General features: G+C 36.4%; 1 protein-coding gene across 4 annotated transcripts in view; it reads right to left on the reverse strand.

Annotated features, from left to right (window-relative positions):
• pde4d (phosphodiesterase 4D, cAMP-specific) overlaps nucleotides 1-20,201 on the reverse strand; it is a 237,106-nt gene that overhangs the window by 177,450 nt on the left and 39,455 nt on the right. For 3 of the 4 annotated variants that reach the window (XM_028456437.1, XM_028456443.1, XM_028456442.1), the window contains exon 2: nucleotides 18,418-18,632. In XM_028456437.1, the coding sequence (XP_028312238.1) occupies nucleotides 18,418-18,632 (215 nt within the window). Of the gene's footprint in view, nucleotides 1-9,499; nucleotides 9,796-18,417; nucleotides 18,633-20,201 lie in introns of those variants that run through there. The other variant, XM_028456438.1, reaches the window with a different exon arrangement.

Here is a 20,201-nt window from a genome sequence, read left to right on the forward strand (position 1 = left end):
GCAATCCTTACGTATTTCTCAGAGGGAAACGGATACAATAGATACGTGTAGGTAGATCATCTTTCAGCTGAAGCTCAGTTGCACGGCGTTTCTTGATAATTGCGGTGCACACAAAGCTGACTCACACACACTGAAAGAAAAGACAACGACTGGTGGACGCCATGCATTTGCATATAGATTCTGAGAAGCTGTCAAGTGCTATGGACATGAATGGTTTCCAATGATTTGGTTCTTATTCCCTATTAGGAAAAAGAAAAATAACTCTGCATCTCTAAACATCCATGCATGTTTCAGTCCTGTGCTACGCAATAGCGAGCAGAAGTTAGCGTTTAGCATAGCCGTGATATAGCATCAATAAATGGGTTTTTTGTGCGTGTGATGGTGTAAAACATCAGTAAGTTGGAGTTGCTACTTGCAAGCGTTCCCAACATATAAACAACCATTGACTTCTCAGCCTCAGAGTGTTTCTAATGCACAGAACGTGAACAGGTCCCTGAGCTCATTAGAATGATCAACTACTCATTAGTCCTTAAAGTTCTCTCTGAGTGAACGAGTCAATAAGACTCAGTCAAGGAGAGGGTGGACGTTTGATTAACTCTGTAGTTTATATTCAAAGACGCTAAAGCTCGGTGTCTTAGCAGAGGACTTACTTACTGATGCACTTTATATGTTTTCATCATTAATTAACCATATTTAAACGTTTTATTTTCACTTAAACATTGTGACAAATGTGATTAAAATGTAAATAAACACCCTGGTTTAATCTGACCTGCCACTACATGGGAAATGTAAAAAAATGCCTTGATTATGGGCGGGGCTCCTGGAGCAGTTAAGACACGCCCAGTCTATCTCTCTATAAACCAAGGAATCTCTGTCTGTGTGTGTGTGTGTCTGTGTGTGTGTGTGTGTGTGTGTGTGTGTGTGTGTGTGTGTGTGTGTGTGTGTGTTAAGGCTGGGCGATATATAGCATAGGACTATGTCTATCGTAACACCCCCCCCCCCCACCCCCCCCGTTCTGTCCCTGAGTGAAACTCAACACATACGCGCGCTGCCGACACCATAGGTAATTGTAATAATTTTTAAAAATTGTACAGCACTTTGGTCAGCTGACGTTTTTTAAAATGTGCACAAATGCACATCATTTGTTTTATAAATGATTATATTGTTCTCTACACTTATGTTAATAAAGGTCCCTGTGTGTCATTTGACAGGTATTTGTATTCTGAATTCTTTTTCGAAATTTCGACTTTATTCTTGATTTGCCCAATATTATTTTCTCCATCAAAATTGGTGCTAATTCTCTGTCTTAACCAATACAATTTCAGGGTTTCAGAAAGGTTCAGAAATACTGAAGCATTTCATTATCCAAGCTAACACTGATGCTAATGCTAACTGGACTTCCATCCCTGTGGTAGAGGTGTGTGACCACAGAGCTACTGCTGCCTAAGCACAACCGCTGATTAGGGCCGTGACAGGTTATATATAGCATCATAACCTAAGGCAATTCGTGCCTCTCACTAACACCCTGGGGATCTAATGACACAGCCGAAGGTTTATGGATCACATTGGCTTTAATCCTCACTGTGAGAATGCTGCTGCTGCTGCTGCTGCTGCTGATGCTGATGCTCAGTGTTATTGGACTGGATGAAATCAACATTGTGTGTGAATGTGATTTACAATCAGGTTTTTGTTCAGATATTTGTTCAATGTCGACTATTGGGTAAGAAAAGAACATTGGGTCATTTCAACAAATGGCCCACGCACTTTGGTCTAAAAAAATTCTGAAATTTTCACCACTTGTTTCGTGATTATTCAATAGTCACATTCTAAATTACTAGTTTGAATGGATGAATACTTTTTGCGATATGAATGATTTAGTGGGGGGGGGTGTCAACTTTGTGCGTTTCTGATTTTTCTTCCATTTTTATCTTCTAATATATGCTCTATTGGAAGAAAAATAGGGACAAGCGAAAATCGACACATGAACCTCCCTCAATAAATTGTCCATATCTCAATAAGTATTCATCTGATCAAAATAAGAATGTTCTGAGACAGGAGTGAATGGGATGTCCTGGAAATGTCATGGAACGACCCACTAGCGACGTCTCTAAAGATAGCCCCACTTCCTCTGACAGGGACCAGCATGCACCAGTGGAGGAATAGTACGACTGCCGTCATCTCCTTATGAAAGGATGATCTAGATTTTCTGAGGTCCCACAGGAGCTGCTTTAAAGCATCAAGCATGAGTCCACAAGAGGCTGTGACACATCGGGGTGATGTGCTTTACCTCAGGGGCCAAACCTCTGGTCTTGTGCCAGACCAGCCACTCAAACACACAACAACCCTCAGAGGAAATAAGACCAGCCGCCTCTCGCTGTATATACACGGCCTACACCATGAGACACTTCCTTCCCTGTCAGATTTATTGATGTTTTTATAGCAGAAGATTTGAAGTTTTTTAATTGCAATCGATCAAAAAAAGCCCTGGGATAAACGTAAACAACACGTGTAAAACTCATTATAGTTCAGTGGCCAAATACAGACTGGTTTGATCTCAAGTGGGCCACAGAAAACGAGTCATGTATCAATTATCAGTACAGTTAATAAGGCACGGACGATATCTAAGCAATAAGTGACAGATATCACTTTAAATTTCTGTGATTATTTCACCAATTATCAGAGTTAAAAAATGACTGATATGTGATATAAGCATGGGATATAAGCATTTTTAGTGAGAAAAAATATTGTGGCGTTCCATTGAATTTGTGTATTTGGAGGGACAGAAATATCTACACTGAATGAGTTGAAAATGTAGACAAAAATTTCATTTTTCAATTTCTCCTGCGGGACAAATTGGATGCTCTAAAGCAGGGGTTCTCAACCTTGGGGTCGTGAGACACTAGGAGGGGGTCACCAGATGCCTTCAAGAAGCTTTTTCAACAATTTGAACCCTTTGTTGCTTATTTTTACTCTTTTTCTGCAAAAAAAATGTTCCCTATAACTTGGCCACTGGTACCATTAAATAACATTTCCTTTCAATGTGTGACATTGACCTTCACTCAAGGTCATATTTAAGGTCAAAAACTCATCAGAATAGTGAACAAGCCAAAACCAAAAAATTGAGATCCAGTGCTCAGACTGGTACCATTGAATATTTCCTGTGTGATCTTGACCTTTGCTCAAGGTCATATTTAAGATCAAGGTCAGTCTTCTGTTTTTCCTGCATTATTACTTTCAATTTAATTATTAAAAAGAAGAAACGTGTCATTTTTGCCAATTTTTTTCAATTTTCAATTGCCAAATACGTATTTGCCTTACAAATACAGGTCTTGCCTCGTTTAACCTATTTTCATCACTTTTTCTTGCCGTATTTTTGCTCCTTTAATGCATTTTTGCTACATTACTCCCATTTCTGACACTTCTACATCACATTTCAATGTATTTTCTGCACATGATTCCACTTCCTACATGTTCAGCACTTATAAACCCTTTCCACCACTTTTCCACCTAATGTTACATATGTTGACCCATTATTGTCAGGCTCCAAAGCTGTCAAGTCCAAAGAGGAAGCTCCTTGTCTTCCCCTCCCGTAACTGGGCTTCATGTTAGCATGTTGTTCGAAGGATTTTAGACACAGAAATGCAACTAAATGCCAAGAGGCTCCACACTATTACCAGCAAAATGTCAAGCCAATATATGATTCCTTTGTTTATTCAAGTGAGGTTACATACATTGTTTTTATGTAAATAAAACTACTGTTTAAATTAAGCTAGAAGTATACATTCATTCAACATTTTCTGACCCTTTTTTAAGGGTTTTTTTTATATTATATATAACATACTGTTCATGTTTTGTGACAATATCAAGCATTAACGTGTTATTTTTCATGGAAAAACACAAATATCTCCAATTCTGCTCATAACCCTGTTTAAATTCCTGGTGTTAAGGTGAGATTAGTCATCATGTTATTCTGTGACTGAAAATGAATGCATAGCTTCATCTGAAGTGTGTTGATTATTAGATTATTATGACCGCATTCAAATGTAAAAAAGGCTCTGGTACAAAGTAGGGATGTAACGATTAATCGTAAGGCAGTTAAAAATCGATTCATAGGTATCACGGTTGACATCGATTTTCTGAAAATTGAATCGCAGTACTTTTTTTAACCAGCAGAGGGCGGTGTAGGCGGCGGGCGGAGTCTGCTAATACTTTCTTTCTGGCCGCCTTCTACTCTTAAATATGTTAATAAATGATTCCTTGCCCCTTTAGCACCGAAAGAATATCTGTAATATTACTTGAATATCTGTAAAAGTCACATTTTTCTATTAGCTCTGTCTGCTAGCATAGCTTCTCTTCTTCACTGCAAGAATTTCTGCATGACAACCGACCACTGTGTTCCCAGCGCCCTCTGCTGGTCCAAACAAATATGACGTAAATCAGTGTAATCACGGTTTGTTTTTTTTTAAAGTCCAATTGTTAAGGCACAAAATACATTTTCAGTTGCACTTTTAAAAAGAAAAAGAACTATTATGCAGTTTTGCATTGTTTATTATAGAACCAGAATTTAAATTAATAAGCTTCATTTTCATTTGTATTATTCCTTTATTTATTTCATTCAAGATTTATTTTTAGTTAAATTGCATTGTTTTGAATAGTTTATCAAGGGATTCTTTTGACAATGAAATATAAAAGGAAAATAACACAGTAAAATTGTCTACAGTCCCATTTTGTAAAATAAATCGTGAGAGAATCGTATCGTGAACCCAGTATCGTGAATCGAATCGTATCGGGAGTTGAGTGAATCGTTACATCCCTAGTACAAAGACATGTTTAGCTGATGGTGTTTAGCTGAGCTGGTGTTCAGTTTATCTGGTGACACATCACTGCAGTAGAAGCTTGTCCAATCATACGACTGCTTAGTTTAATGCAAAACGTGAAGGTGATCCTCCAGTAGGAGGTAATTAAAGGTTTCATAAATAATGTTTTGGGATCATATCTTGTTTCCATTGATTTCTTTTTTATTAAACATGTGGGTGAGGGTTAGCAGTGTGGCTAATGTCGCTCTTACAATGTATCCCACATTTACATTGGATTTTTATGGTGTCTTAACTGTCTTAAACCAGGTTGAAAGGACATATTTATCAAATTTAACAAGCCAGCCATGTTTGCTCTCAATAAAGAAAAACAATTGGCATTAAAAACGGGAAAAAAAATAATCCAAAAAATAGAAGAAAAAAAAAAATAGTATGAAAAACGGGGAAAAAATGTATACAAAAACAGAAGGAAAAAAATTATCAAAAAGACAAGAAGAAAAAAAATTAGCTCAAAAACCAAACCAAAAAGTTAATGCCATACAATTCCGTATAAAAACAGTTGCGACCCAAAAAATTATCTATGACTGCAGGTGGCAACAGTTCCAACTCCACAGTTTGGTAGTAGACAATGAAGCAGAGAAGTGCAGCTCTCCTAAGGGACCTTTACTCCCCCTTAAACAATGCGCTGACATGCTCTGGTGGCTGAAGTTCGAGAGTAAATCACAGACTGTTGTGAAAGACGCGCAAACATTGAGGATAGAAGTCCTTTAGGGTGGGAGTCCTTCAACAGTCCGTGATTTACTCGCTAACTTCAGCCACCAGAGCATGTCAGCGCACTGTAAAACGAATACGGGGCAAAATTATCTGTTTTGTTAGACATAGATCTTCCAATACAGGGGTGTCAAGCTCATTTTAGTTCAGGGGGCAAATATGGACCAGTTTGATCTCAGGTGGGCTACAGATTTAAGGCGGAAAAACGAGAAATTTTAACATTAATGTTCCCTGGTTTGTGATTCCAGGCATAAATTATACAAAATGTATGTAAAGCAAAGCACAACAATATCTAATCAATACGTGACAGATATCAGTCCCTGTAGGATCTTCATTTCAAAATGTCCTTGATTTTGTGACCAATTGTTCTTATTAAATTTGTGGACATTTTTGTGAGAAAAAAATTGAGGGAAAATTGCAAGATCTTTCAACAATTTCTAATAAATAATGACTAATTTCATGTGACGTAAGCATGGGAAAACTCAGCTCTGCAAATATTGTGGAGATTCATTGAATTTGTAAAACAGAGGAGGATCATTTTTAAATATATGAATAAATACACATCTATATTGACAACATGTGATTAAGTCTGTCAGCATGTGTTCATTCTTAAGGTGCTTCCTGTATAATTAAATTCCGTTTTATTGGGTTAAGATAATTAAAAACGTTCCCCTGAAGCTCATATGGGAGCAAAAATGATTTTTTGTTTGAACCCCATGAACCACTGCTGGGTACGAGACAATCGATTCAGTGTAAATGTTTAGTAACACACAAATGTTGTGCTTCAACACACCATGATGTGCTCTCACCTTCCCTCCCTCTCTCTCCCCCCTCCTTTCTCGCCCTCGCTTCTCCTCAGCGACTGTTCTGTCACTCTGACAGTGAGAGAGGCTTTCTTTCTTTATCCGACTGCTGACGAGACCTGCAGGCGTGCATTATTCATCTGAAACGCAACATGTATTTTTAAAGAATAAATGAAAGAAATAAAAATATGAAGGAAGGAGGAAGCAGCAGGTCGACTGACGGAAGCTCATCCAGCAGCCGATGGGAGCTATGTGACCTTCTCAAATTCCACGTGTAAGTTTCTTTTTCCCAGAACAAGTGAATAATTAGAGCAGAAACATTTACACACACACACACACACACACACAGAGAAACTGCCTGTGAGTACTAAAAAAGTGTAACAACTACAGTGACAGTAGCAGCTTTGTGCAAACTGCATGTGTCACAGGATCATCCCTCACTGCTGAAATTGATAAGCCAATATATCGCAATAGTACGTTTACGCGCTACATGTTTGGTTTTTTAACGAAAAAAACATTTAATTGCACTAAAATATGCATAGCACAAAAACGGTGACTATATTTGATTTGGACGATATATTGTGATATTTCACTGAGTGATTATCACTATCAGTCTGAAAAATGTCCACACTTATTTTTTTAATTCATGTTTTTTAATGAGAAAAAAAACCAAAAACGTATAATTGTGCTAACGCTAACAGAGCACGTAAACACCAGGTCACCAGCTGTCAGTGAACTAAGGGTGTAAGAAAAAATTGATTTGGCAATATATTGCGATATTTCACTGCGTTTTTTAATGAATATATGCAATGAAAAAAGGTCCGCACAACTGCGTGGTTAGCTCCCAATTTCAGTTTTAATTTACACCAAAAACCCGTGACGTTTCGGGCTGATCGCCCTTCATCAGACTCATGTCTGACTCATGTCTGATGAAGGGCGGTCAGCCCAAAACGTCACAGTTTGATGAACATACCATTTGTTGTTGATATACTTGAATTACAGTTAGCTACTATTTACTTATTCTCGCAAGTTTAATAAAACATGAAATAAATTGTATTTCATACCATTTTGTAATTAATGATATCACAATGTATATCATGTTGTTTGATATCAGAATATATCGTGAATCATATTGTCATATTCATAGCAATGCACACCTCTAGTCACATTTTTCCTCCTGTTCTCCATGTCTTAGTGAATCTTTGATCTACCGTCTTTTTTCTCTGCTCTGTGGAGATCAGAGTGAGACGTCAACTACAAGCTGGAGCACTTAAAGATCCTTAAAAGGCATCAGTCCCTCTGGAGTCTATAGACCACTATCTGACATCTACACAAGGAGGCTTGATGCGTTGAGGGTCCTTTCAGCAGATAAATGAGACATCCTCCTCCTCACAATGATTAGCATATACCAGTACTAGGGATGTACAAATATTTCCTAAATCAGCTAAAAATCTATGTAAATAAGAGTACATTAAAATAGATACAGCGCAGTATGTGCTTCAATACTCTGATTAAACAATAGGGGGCGCTGGAACTGTTTTAGTGATGCTTGTTTAGACGTTACGAGCTTTAATCAGACCAAAAAAAAAAATGGCAGGAACCCAGAATTAAGCTGGTCTCTTTAACCCTGAACCAGTTACAACCAGACACTATTCACATCTGTTGGACCACATGTCGGAACAACTCCAAACACATCACATGATTTACCGCACAACGTCAGAACCCGTGGTATAGCCATGGAAATAAAGCCCGAACCGTCGGCACGACGACACACACCGTAAGAAAATTATGAAAAATCCAAGCCAGTAACATAAGCATACTCTTCTTCTATTTTTATTTTATACGTTTTTTTAAAAAAAATATATATTTTTTTTTTGTTTAACTTTGCTCGTCAATATCGTCTATAATGATATATTATATTGTTTTAGAAATTGCTGCTTTCAATACTTCTCAGAACAACATAAAAGCGCAGTTAGATGGATTTGTGAGTGAATCCTGGCCCAGACCTTCCATTAAACAAGTCACACTACAGAACTCACTCACACGTGCTGTCCCTTAGAGAAGAAAGAGCCAAAAGTGGAACATATTGTTCATAAATGGGCCTGTGTGGCATTTTGAATAACAACATTTTGCTCAGAACAGTTTTTTTTGGCCAGATTTTATTTGAATTTAAAATACCAAAAGAAAAAATACCCTAGCTAAAAAAAAATCTTGACAATTTAAATAAAAGAATGAGAATCTGTATTTTCACTAACTCTTTCCTCCAAAATATGATCTGTATTCAAATTGAAAGAGATAAAATGCATCATTACGTCCTGATCTTTGATTTGAGGTCATGCTTTGTTTGTTTTTAAATTGGGTTTTGAATCGTTGGTTGAGTGTTTCCTTTACACCAGGTGTCCCCAATCCTGGCCCTCAAGGGCCACTATCCAGCATGTTTTAGATGTTTCCCTCTTCCAACAAACATGATTGAAATGATGAAGTCATCATTAAGCTCTGCAGAAGCCTGATAACGATCCTGGTCATTTCAATCAGGTGTGTTGGAGAGGGAAACATCTAAAACATGCTGGACAGTGGCTCTTGAGGACTAGGAATGGGGACCCCTGCTTTACACCCCTAGCTAATATATATATATATATATATATATATATATATATATATATATATATATATATATATATATATATATATATATACACAAACACAATGTAAAACACAACATCAGCATCACTTCACTGACTCAATGTCTCTTTAGTCAATAATTAAACCCATATATTCTGCACTGATGAGCAGAAGAAGATAATTATACTCAGAGAACGCGTGAAAGTCACATAATAAATAATAAATATTTATAATGAACTGTGATTAAAGCAGGTAAAGGCGCTGATGTTCTGTTATTTTTCTTCTTAACCCTTCATTAACGCACAGCACGGATCATCTACTTAATAATTAATCCGCTTTTTTAATCAATGCGTGTCGAAAAGTGATAAAAGACGTGAGAAATGGGTGAAATCAAACGGTCCTGAAAGTTGTGAATCAAAGCCGTGAAGCAGCGACACTAACGCCCATCGTCACCGATCAAAAACACCGCGTTTTGTCTCCGGTTCTTACCGTCGAAGCCCCTGAAAGGACGAGGGCCAGGACATGCGGGATTTCTTCAGCCCGGGTCGGTGTCCCGTGTCCACGGCGTAGGTCCGGTCCATGGTCCTGTGGTGCAGGTATCGCTCCGTGTCCGAGAAGCCTCTTTGTCTCACGCGCTCGTTCTTACGCACGACCAGCGCGTGGTGGTGGAGGAGCGGGGAGCGCGTGCAGGTCGCCTGGTTCTGTTGGTTCTGCCTCCACAGATGTTTGGGTTCCACCTGCCCACCGGAGCCCGGCTCCATCCTAGCCTGACCTCTGCTCCAACACTTTCAGATGAAAAATAAAATCAATAATTGACACTTTTAGTTTCAGGGCATCCGGGGGGAGGAAAAGGTGTGTGGGGGAGGGGGCGGCGCGTGCACCTCCAGCTCAGGTGTTCGTTAGGAAAATTCCAAGTCGGTTAATTATGGGAACTTTTCTGCTTATTCTGCGAGATTTAAGTTGAATTCCATCAACTTTATCTTTGAATCCAGACGAAGCCATTTACGCATGACGCACACGTCTCCAAAAACAACTGCATTTTAGGTCCAAACATCCAGCAGTAGATGATGATAGTGATTCAACCTGACGCTATAATCCACACATGGTCCCCCTCATCCTCCTCATCCTCTCTGGTCCCCTTCAGGCACAGGCGGGGACAGGATATAGGGAACAGGCTAATGCATTAAACATGAGGGACCCACCCACAGGGAGCAGAGGGTGGGACCGACCAAACATCAGGTGGACCAATCATTCACTAAATATGATTGGCCTCTAAAAAATAACAAGCTCCAATAAATATTTGTTTTTATTATTGTTCTGAGAAAAGACTCAGAATACTGACTTTTTCTCACATTTCTGTATTTATTCTCAGAATTAAAACATTCATCTCGACATTTGACTTTAATCTTGAAATTTAAACTTTTTTCTTGACTTTCAACTGCATTTTCGAAATTAGATTTTGACTTTTTTTCTCAAAATTTCATGTTTGTTTTCAAAATTTTGACTATTCTCGACATTTCGACTTTAATCTCAACATTTCAACTTTTTTCTTGACATTTCAACTTTAATCTTGACATTTGACTTTAATCTCAACACTTTGACTTTATTCTCGAAATTTCAACTTTTTTCTAAAAATTTCAACTTTATTCTCAACATTTAGACTTTATTCTTGAATTGGCCAAAATTATTTTCTCCATCAAAATTGGCCCTAATCTGCTTCCATATGAAGCCAATGTTATGTCTTGATGAAGTTTGTAACAGTAGTGAATAATGTGGACAGAAGCAGACATGAACACAGTGTAGAAAATGTTCACCTTGTTAAATCTCTTTTCATTTTGTCTGTTTGTTTCACCTGAGACGAGAGGAAACCATCTAGACGTACTGCTGTCAATCCCTCCTTCTGCACAAACCCACTTTGGAGGCTTTGGGAAATGTAATCTCTTCTGCTACAAATGTAATCTTCTCAGAAACAAGGTGACTGATAAAAGAAGTGACGCCTACGTTTAAGGGAAGCAGCTCAGCTCGTGGAGGAATACAGTACCTGCTGCTATGAATTATAATATCATTGGGCCAAAAGATTTCATATTCAAATCAATGGAAATGTGCACGAGACACTGATAGAACCATAAGCACAGTAAAGGATGTAGATATTTAACAGGTGTGATTAATCAGCCCAATTTAATTCAATTACAAACCAATTTTCCATTACAACAATTATTGATTCGCTTTTGATCATTGCTGATTATTGATCTTCCGTTTAACTTCACTCAGCAGCTCAATTATTTTACTTCTCTTTAGACTAACAGCACCTTCCGTTCCCAGTATACCCATTATACTGATGCACAGGAGAACCAGAGAAGTAGCAGTTAGCACCTCAATGCTAACATGTAGCAGCTAGTACCTTAATGCTAAACATGTAGCAGCTAGTACCTTAATGCTAAACATGTAGCAGCTAGTACCTTAATGCTAAACATGTAGCAGCTAGTACCTTAATGCTAAACATGTAGCAGCTAGTACCTCAATGCTAACATGTAGCAGCTAACACCTCAATGCTAACATGTAGCAGCTAGTACCTTAATGCTAAACATGTAGCAGCTAGTACCTTAATGCTAAACATGTAGCAGCTAGTACCTTAATGCTAAACATGTAACAGCTAGCACCTAAATGCTAACATGGAGCTGCTAGCAGGGACAATGGTCCTAGTGGAGCAGACAGTGTCTCCAATCCACACTGACACTCAGACAGGGTTTAGAACCAATAATAAATCCATGAGTGACAAATGAACAAAGTCAGTGATAAATGATTGTAGTGACAGTCGACCACTCTGTGGTAGAGGATGTGGGCGGGGCTAGAAGCGCTGCTACAGATAGCATCAACTGCTATGTAGAAAGACTATTTCCAACTAAAATCATCAGCTTCATCAGTTGCAGTTGACAAACGTTGTTTCTCATGTTAATTATTGTTTGGCCATTAATTTAGTTTATTTATTTACAAAGTCTCTAATTATTTAGATGAATTTTCTTTAGTCGAGTCCCACCTCGAGTTTATATTGATCCATCAAAATTTAATAGAATCTTTCCATGGTCGATTTCACGATATATCACGATTTTTTTGGGATGCTGATTTTAAATTGATTTTTTTTTCTTCTGATATTTATTCAATATTTTTCTTAGTGTATTTTTCACATTTTCGTGGACGTGTGTTTTTCTCCAGCTGGAGAAACTTTGTCACTTCTCAGCACATCAGTCTAACTACTGAGCAGGTCGACCAGCTGCTGTTCCTACATAAAAACTTTGAAAATAGTATTTCTCCTTAATATTCTCACTTACAGTTGTTACAATGCTGTCATTATGTTGTCATGGTTACTTTGAGACTGAAATGTGTTTTCTTCCTTTTTACCACATAATTATGAAAATTTGAAGTCTAATCCATAATTATGTAACATTCTTAATAATGACTTCAAAACAGCAATCAAGATCTACAAACTCAATTAACCAAGAAGTTAATTAGAGGCTTTTTTTTCTGAAAGGAAATCAATCATGAATCTTTCTGATTAGTTTATTATAAACTCTTTTGGGATTAAAAAAACAAAACACACAGTACAACCTCTGTGATGTTAGAACAATGAAGGATGTGAACATTTAGATCAGAACACACACAGTTGAGCGTGTGTGTGTGTGTGTGTGTGTGTGTGTGTGTGCGTGTGTGTGTGTGTGTGCGTGTGTGTGTGTGTGTGTGTGTGCACGTACTGCATCTTTTCTATTGTTGCTGAAAAGGTTTACAGTCTGACATCCTAAAGGTGCAATGAGTCACTTTTACAGCACACTGTGCTGCTGGAACTGGTTACTACTACAAAATAAAGCTCCGACACTGATGTGTTGTCTATTGTGTGTGTTTTTGTGTTACTTTTATGTGTTAATGTGCTGCAGTATTTAGACGATATTTAGTGATTCCTCCTGATTGTTCCCATTCAGACTTCATTACAGAGTTGGATGAATCCCACTAAGCTCGACACGATTTTATAAAGCTTCCAGAAAAGAAACGTAAAGACGTGTCATCAATGGCTTAAAGCTGCACATTCATGTGGGAAGAAATGTCAGTGTTTCTAATTAAGTGGAGCCTCATGAAGCCAAATGTTTGGATGGAAATAAATTAGTTTTACACAAAAAAGCATAAAACTATGACGGCGTATTAGGGCCACATAAAAATACATCCAAGCACCACGAGTTTAAGGTGGTAAAATTTCAAGAATAAAGTCGTAATTTTATGAGAATAAAGTTGCAATATTTTGAGAATAGTTGTAATATTTTGAGAATAAAGCCTTATCTTTAAAAACTGCAAATAGTCCAGTGCTCAGAATTCCCAGTTGAAGTGAACGCAACTAACAGCGATAGTCCTGAGGTCGTCCACTTCATCCACTTCTCATATATTTATGACTTTATTCTCATAAAATTACAGTCTTTTTAAGATATGACTTAATTCTTATAAATTACGACTTTATCCTTGAAATCTTGTCTTAAATCTTGAAATATTAAAACTTTAATCTCAAAATGTTACAACTTTAATCTTGTATTATTACGACTATAATCTCATAAATTACTATTTTATTAAGATACGACTCTATCCTCATAAAATTATATTTATTCTCAAAATATTACGACTTTAATCTCAAAATATGACTTTAATTTCATAAAATTACAATTTTATTGACATATGTCAAAAATATTACAACTTTAATCCCAAAATATTAGAATTTAAATCTTGTAGATTATTGTTAGGTTATAACCCTATATTTCAACAATTTTTAGGGTTAGGTTTAGTTTTAGTCACGTGACTTAAACTGGTCAAATAGGGAGGCTGCGTACGGATAGAATGTCGGTATATTGATACGGCAACCATACAGATAACCACTGCCATTATTTTTAATTTCATTGTGGCCCCATTACACCGTCGTATAAAACAAACGTGATAACACTGTAGTGTTCAGTGCTGTTACTTTTATTACTGGGTTACTATTGTTTTTAGAACTGTTTGTCATTCATGATAAACCTTTTTATTGGTCAGTGCTCGAGTCGATACGATGGTAAATATGTTGTTTATCTTTTAATTGCATCTGCATATTTATCATACAAGTTTGATGCTTACATGTATGAAAAGCTTATCTGAAGTGCAGTATTTTATTTTATTGGACCAAAGCTGTACGACATACCAGTAAAACGATCGGTAGGGGTCAAAGTTGATGAAAAAAAGCAAAAACATACTTTTTCTCTATAACTTGGCCACAATTGAGATCCAGTGCTCAGACTGGTACCATTGAACAACATTTCCTTTCAATGTGTGACCTTGACCTTCGTGCAAGGTCATATTTAAGGTCAAGGTCAGTCTTTTGTTTTTCCTGCATTACATAACTTGTCAACAAATCAAGATACAGGTTGTCATTTTTATACGTATATATTTGCCTTGTAAATACAAGTCTGGCCTAGTTTTAACCTATTTTCATCACAAATTGAGTCACAAACACTAACTGTTCCAGTTTATCAGTAGAACCTCTAAATTCCTTTCATCGTGAAGGATCATAAATGTAAATAAAAGTTTTATCATGTTTTCTGTGTCTATGTTCTAAAAAATATTGATGAAACTGAATAAAAGACTTATTCTGTGACTTTTTATTCCATTATTGAATTGACTTTACTAAGTGGTATGAAACCGTCCACCTGAACATTCTGTGTGAAAATAAACTGCTGTATTAAACTCTTCCTTTATTTATTGAACATTTCAAATTGAACACTGTGTCTTGTTGAATGATATTTGGAGATAACAGGGTCTGTTTTAGAGAAAATAGATGATGGAGGGGAGGCCATTCATCCAATCTCTGCTCCAAGCTTCCCTCACTCATCTATAATTCAACACTGTTGTATTGCATTAGGGATGAAATGAAAGACACGTTTGTTGCTATCAAACACAACTTTCAAGATGCTGGTAAATGTCAGAGTTTTAGGACACGTTATTTCAACAAACGTCAGTCATTTTTTATTTTAAATATCAGTCTTTTTAAATAACAATCTGTTTTCTCTTATATAAATGTCTCAGTTTCCCAAAGCCTGTGCTGTGATATCATCACATCAGTGGATTTATCTCCAAGTCATCAGAAAAGCGTGACGTTTGTGCTAACCATGCTAAAGCTAGCCCTATGCACATGCTCAGTGTTATAGAATTCAGAGCACATGATTAAAAGAGATTAGTAATTCTACCAATATTAATATAAATGATGGCAGTGTTGGAGCTACAGAGAGTGTTATATTTACTAATGAGGGTCTTTAATATTTTACCTTAAAGTCATCAAAGGATATTATAACGCAGTACGTCTGTTTTTGAGGATTTTCAAGCCAATGAACAAGAATACTCAAATTAATAATAATCCATGTTAGTAAATAAATCCCATTCCTGATACAATCGTCTCCACTGTCTGGATTATTCTGTAGGACAGTGGTTCTCAACCTTGAGGTCAGGATCCACAACAATTTGAGCCAATTTTTGCTTATTTTTACCCATTTTTCTCAAACTACATCAAACTCACCATATTTAAGCCATATTTTTGCTCCTTGTAATGCATTTTTGCTACATTTCTCCCCTTTCTGTCACTTCTACATCACATTTTAATCTCTTTTCTCCACTTTTTTTCCACTTTCAACACATGTTCAGCACTTTTAAACCCTTTCCACCACTTTTACACCTAATGTCACATATGTTGACCCATTATTGTCACTTTTAACCTCTTTTCACCATATTTCATACTAATTTTTGCCAATTTAAGCACATTCACCTTTTGTCATGCCCGATATTTGACAGTTTGATCTAATTGTTCCTTCCTTTTATTGCCACTTTTGACACTTTGAACCCTTTTTATCACTTTTTCTGTCCGTTTTCAGCCTGTAACCAATGTTTGTGGTTTTAAAAATCCCATTTCACCACCTTTTTTGATCATTTTTAACCAATTTTATTTCTGAATAAAACAAGGATTTACATCTTTAAGATGACAACAATAATACTAAACGTTCCTGGATAACAGTGGATATTATTCAGATGAATAAATAAATGTGGTTATCACAGATTCATAATGGACCATCATTTTGCTGACTTTATTTTGGGGGTCGAGGGCTGAAAAGGTTGAGAACCACTGCTCTAATAACAGAAACATTGATATTCTTCTCTTCCTGTTTGTTCCCCTTCTCGTGGAGCACAGGAAACGTTCTTATCTTTGTTGGTTGTTAAAAGCAGAGAAGAGGAAACTCATTTGTGGTCAGAGAATGAAAGCGTTAGATTAATGTCCCACATTCTCATCAAACCCCATTAGGTCCAAAGTGCTCGGGTACATTTAGGGGCTTTATCCAGAGGAGCCAGTGATACTTTAATCTATTGGTGTGTGGTCACGTTATAATGACCACGCACTAATCTCTGTACACGTGTAGAAGGAGAAGGTCAATCATCTATGAAATATTCTGTGTTTAAAAAATCTGAAAGAAAATCTACTTTATTGGAAAAAATAATACAAGACCTTCATTTCAGTTTCAATAATGGCACATGCTTTAAAATGTCAAGTCTTTAATATCATATTTCCTTTGCCATTCATCTATTTTAATCTCACTGCTGTGTGAGAGACATGAAAGGTGCACAGTTCTAACCATCCCCCATAATGAATGTTCTGTTGCTTTTGTATATATATATATATTTTTTTTTTTTACTCGAGTGTTGACATTGAAAAATGAGGCTTTGTTGTGGTTTTGTATTCAGGAATGTTGGAAGTAAGAGTCCAAAATAAATCTTTACTTTAATGAAACTCCAAAATACAAAAACAGTCCAACAAACAAATAAGAAAATAACAGCTATATTCACCACCTCAAAACACAACATATGTATGAGCAAACTGACAAAACCGACAAATTAATGAGTATATACTGTCTAGTATATACTATAATATGATTAGGATGATGAGCGTTCCCACTGAAGTTTACTTCCAAGTTTCCCAAGATGCATTTGGATTCTAAAGTGTTAAAAACCTTGTTCACACTGAGGCTAAACATCTCTGTTGATTCTCCACCTTTACTTTGAAAGTTCTGAAAACATTTAAAGTGAGAAAGTGACCAAGTAGAATATCAACATGTGCTCAAAACTAACCTTCAAGCTGCATTTTCAACCTTTTACATCTTCTTATCAAGCAAATAATCTTTGATTTGTAATTTAGCACCGTCAAAAGTATCAATGTTTTGCTTTAAAAAGATAATTCATCCACGTTATCGTGTTCAGACAATTTAATCATTTTACACGCAGACTTTTTTTTAAATACAAACATGCAAAAAAAAACAAAGCTTCAGCCAAATATTTGACTTTGGCACCGATTAATGATCGGAGCATGTTTCAAATCAGGTTTGTGGTTTTTTGTCTAATTCCAGCTGGAGACCAAGCTGGACTCTGTCAGATCTGGTTGCTCAGTGTTCCACGCTGAAAGAGCTGTGTTTTGTTTTTATATCACCTAATTCTGTATGTGCAGAGGAGACAGTGATGGTGATGAAGGCCTGAGAACAGAGTGAGACTCCACTGATGTCACATGTACCACTGGGAGAGGGTCACCAGATGCCTTAAAAAAACTAACAATCATTTTTGAACAATTTGAGCCCATTTTTGATATTTTCATTCTTTTTCTGACACTTCTCTATCACATTTTAATACCTTTTCTGCACATTTTTCCACTTTTCAGACATGTTCAGCACTTATAAAGCCTTTCCACCACTTTTCCACCTATTGTCACATATGTTGACCTATTATTGTCTCTTTTAACCTCTTTTCACCATATTTCATACTTATTTTTGCTCATTTACTACATTCACAATTTGTCATGACCATTATTTGCCAGTTTAAACTAAAAAAAATTCTGCCACTTTTAAGTCAATATTGAGATTTTGAACTATTTTCATAAATTTTTTATTTAAAAAATATTTTTTTCATTTTATAAATACATTTTTTTTTTATTTAAAATGTAATAAAAAACATTTAAAACTTAAAAACATAATTTCAATAATTTTTTTTAATTTCATTTTACTAATACTAGATATTTCAGGTGACCACATTTTATTTTCATGTGACCTCAGATGAAGACACAACCCCAAGGTTGAAAAACCCTGGTGTATGTTGTAAGTAACAACAATAAATAAATACATAAATACATAAATTGAAATGGCCATAACCGTAATCGGCAGGTCAGGCTTTTTAAAGGGTGGTGATTGGCCAAAAAATTGCAATTGGTGCCCCCGAGTGAATGAGTAATGTTTGGGTTGAATGAAGGCATTGAGTGGCTCAATGACCAAACTTTCCATTACACACACACACACACACACACTGTTGAATCCTACCTGTTTCTGTCAGCAGATGTGATGGCGATGAGTGGAGGTGCCCGTAGAGGCAGCGTAGTGGGCCTTGGTGGAACCGTGATGATGTCAGACTCTGGTTTACAGTAGAACTGTTCAGCCTGTCTAAAGGACAGAGGAGGAAGCTGAATTGTTCTACACGACAGCCTTCGAACCATGAACGGCTCCATCTCTGAGGAGTCACAGGAATCATCAGATACCTGCACAAAGAGAAAAGGACAGAGTCACGTTAATGAAGAGATGAAGATTGATCCAAATATCATTACAATTTATGGACAGCAACAGGCAATTTAAGGCAAAATTAGGCAATTCTGAGCAACAAGCAGACAGTAGTAAAATGGAATAAAAAGTTCTCATTTTAAAGTGCATTCACATCAGTTTAGACCTGAACTATAAAGAAATATTTTTACCATTATTATTTTTTTTTAATTTATTTATTTATTTATTTGCTTTTTTTATTTTTATTTTTCTTCTTTTGGGCCCCAAGGGCCCACCCTCTTTTCCGGTAATTTCTAAATGCATCGGAACATAGTTGTGTGATGTATCGTTGCAAAGGCAATTCAACAGAGATTAAGATTTTACTACATTGCACAATTTCATTTGTTTTACTCGGTGGAATGGAGTCATTTGACTGAATTCTCGGGAACGTGGTACGTGCTATTCGGAGCTGAGACGTTCCCCCCATGTCTGCCACTTTTAAGCCAATATTGACACTTTAAACCCTTTTGGATACTTTTTCTGTCCGTTTTTGGCCATTCTAATTGTCAACTTTTAACCAATTTCTGCGGTTTTTAAAATCACATTTTAAAAACACAATTTTTAGAAGAAATCAGAGTGTATGAAGATAAAAAAGGAGGCATTTTACATTAGTTTAGGCTTGAATTTATAATCTTCAACACCAAGAAACACTGTCAGTGAGTTGTTAGCATATGGAAATGTTACCTGTAGCTTCACTAATTATAATAATCACAGTCACCTGTGTGCAAGACAGCAGCTGCTAGCGTTTAAAGGCAGATTTCAGACGACTGTGGAAAATTCAGCAATTAAACCAAAAATACACAAATGACATCTAGACAACATGGAGATGGTCATTTAACAATGATTTATTGACTCCTTCAGTTTTTGAGATAAATCTACAATGACTTAATTAAAAATGTGTATGTTTACGTCACCGTTTAGAATCACACATTTTGATCAATCATAAATCTGTGTGGATGGTTTTTGTAGTCTGAAGATGAGTTATAGACAGTTTGGTGTAAATTAGGAAAGATTTAATAAATTCGACAGTTTTTGATACAAACAGATTGATTAACTTCATAATTTATAATAGGTTTAAATGTACAAAAGTGTATTCCGTATACTACATTTTTGAATGAAGTTGTAAATCTGTAGCACATGTGGTTGATTGGTTGTGAATTTTCAAAGTTATTGATTTTATAGGTTTGCTGTAGCGCCACATTTAGTGTTTCTGAATGGGAGCTTTGTGCAAAATGTCTTAAGTGTTTGCACAACTAAAGAAGAGTTTCCTCAGAAGAAGAAGAAAGAACATCCATAACAATAGTTTACTGGGCCCTAATGAAGACGTTTTAATGCAGTCATTCCAGGAAATGGGATTTCTAAATGTCAAATAATAAAAAAGACAGAAACAACCCTGACAATAACAATAGAAACACATCTGAGCTACACAGTGCTCTGAATACGTAACGACCTCACTATGAGGCATGGCTTTTACTCCTGTAATGTGTGTTAGTTTGACATCAATCCAATTC

This window comes from Gouania willdenowi, chromosome 9, assembly GCF_900634775.1.
Source record: "Gouania willdenowi chromosome 9, fGouWil2.1, whole genome shotgun sequence".
Classification (NCBI taxonomy): domain Eukaryota; kingdom Metazoa; phylum Chordata; class Actinopteri; order Blenniiformes; family Gobiesocidae; genus Gouania; species Gouania willdenowi.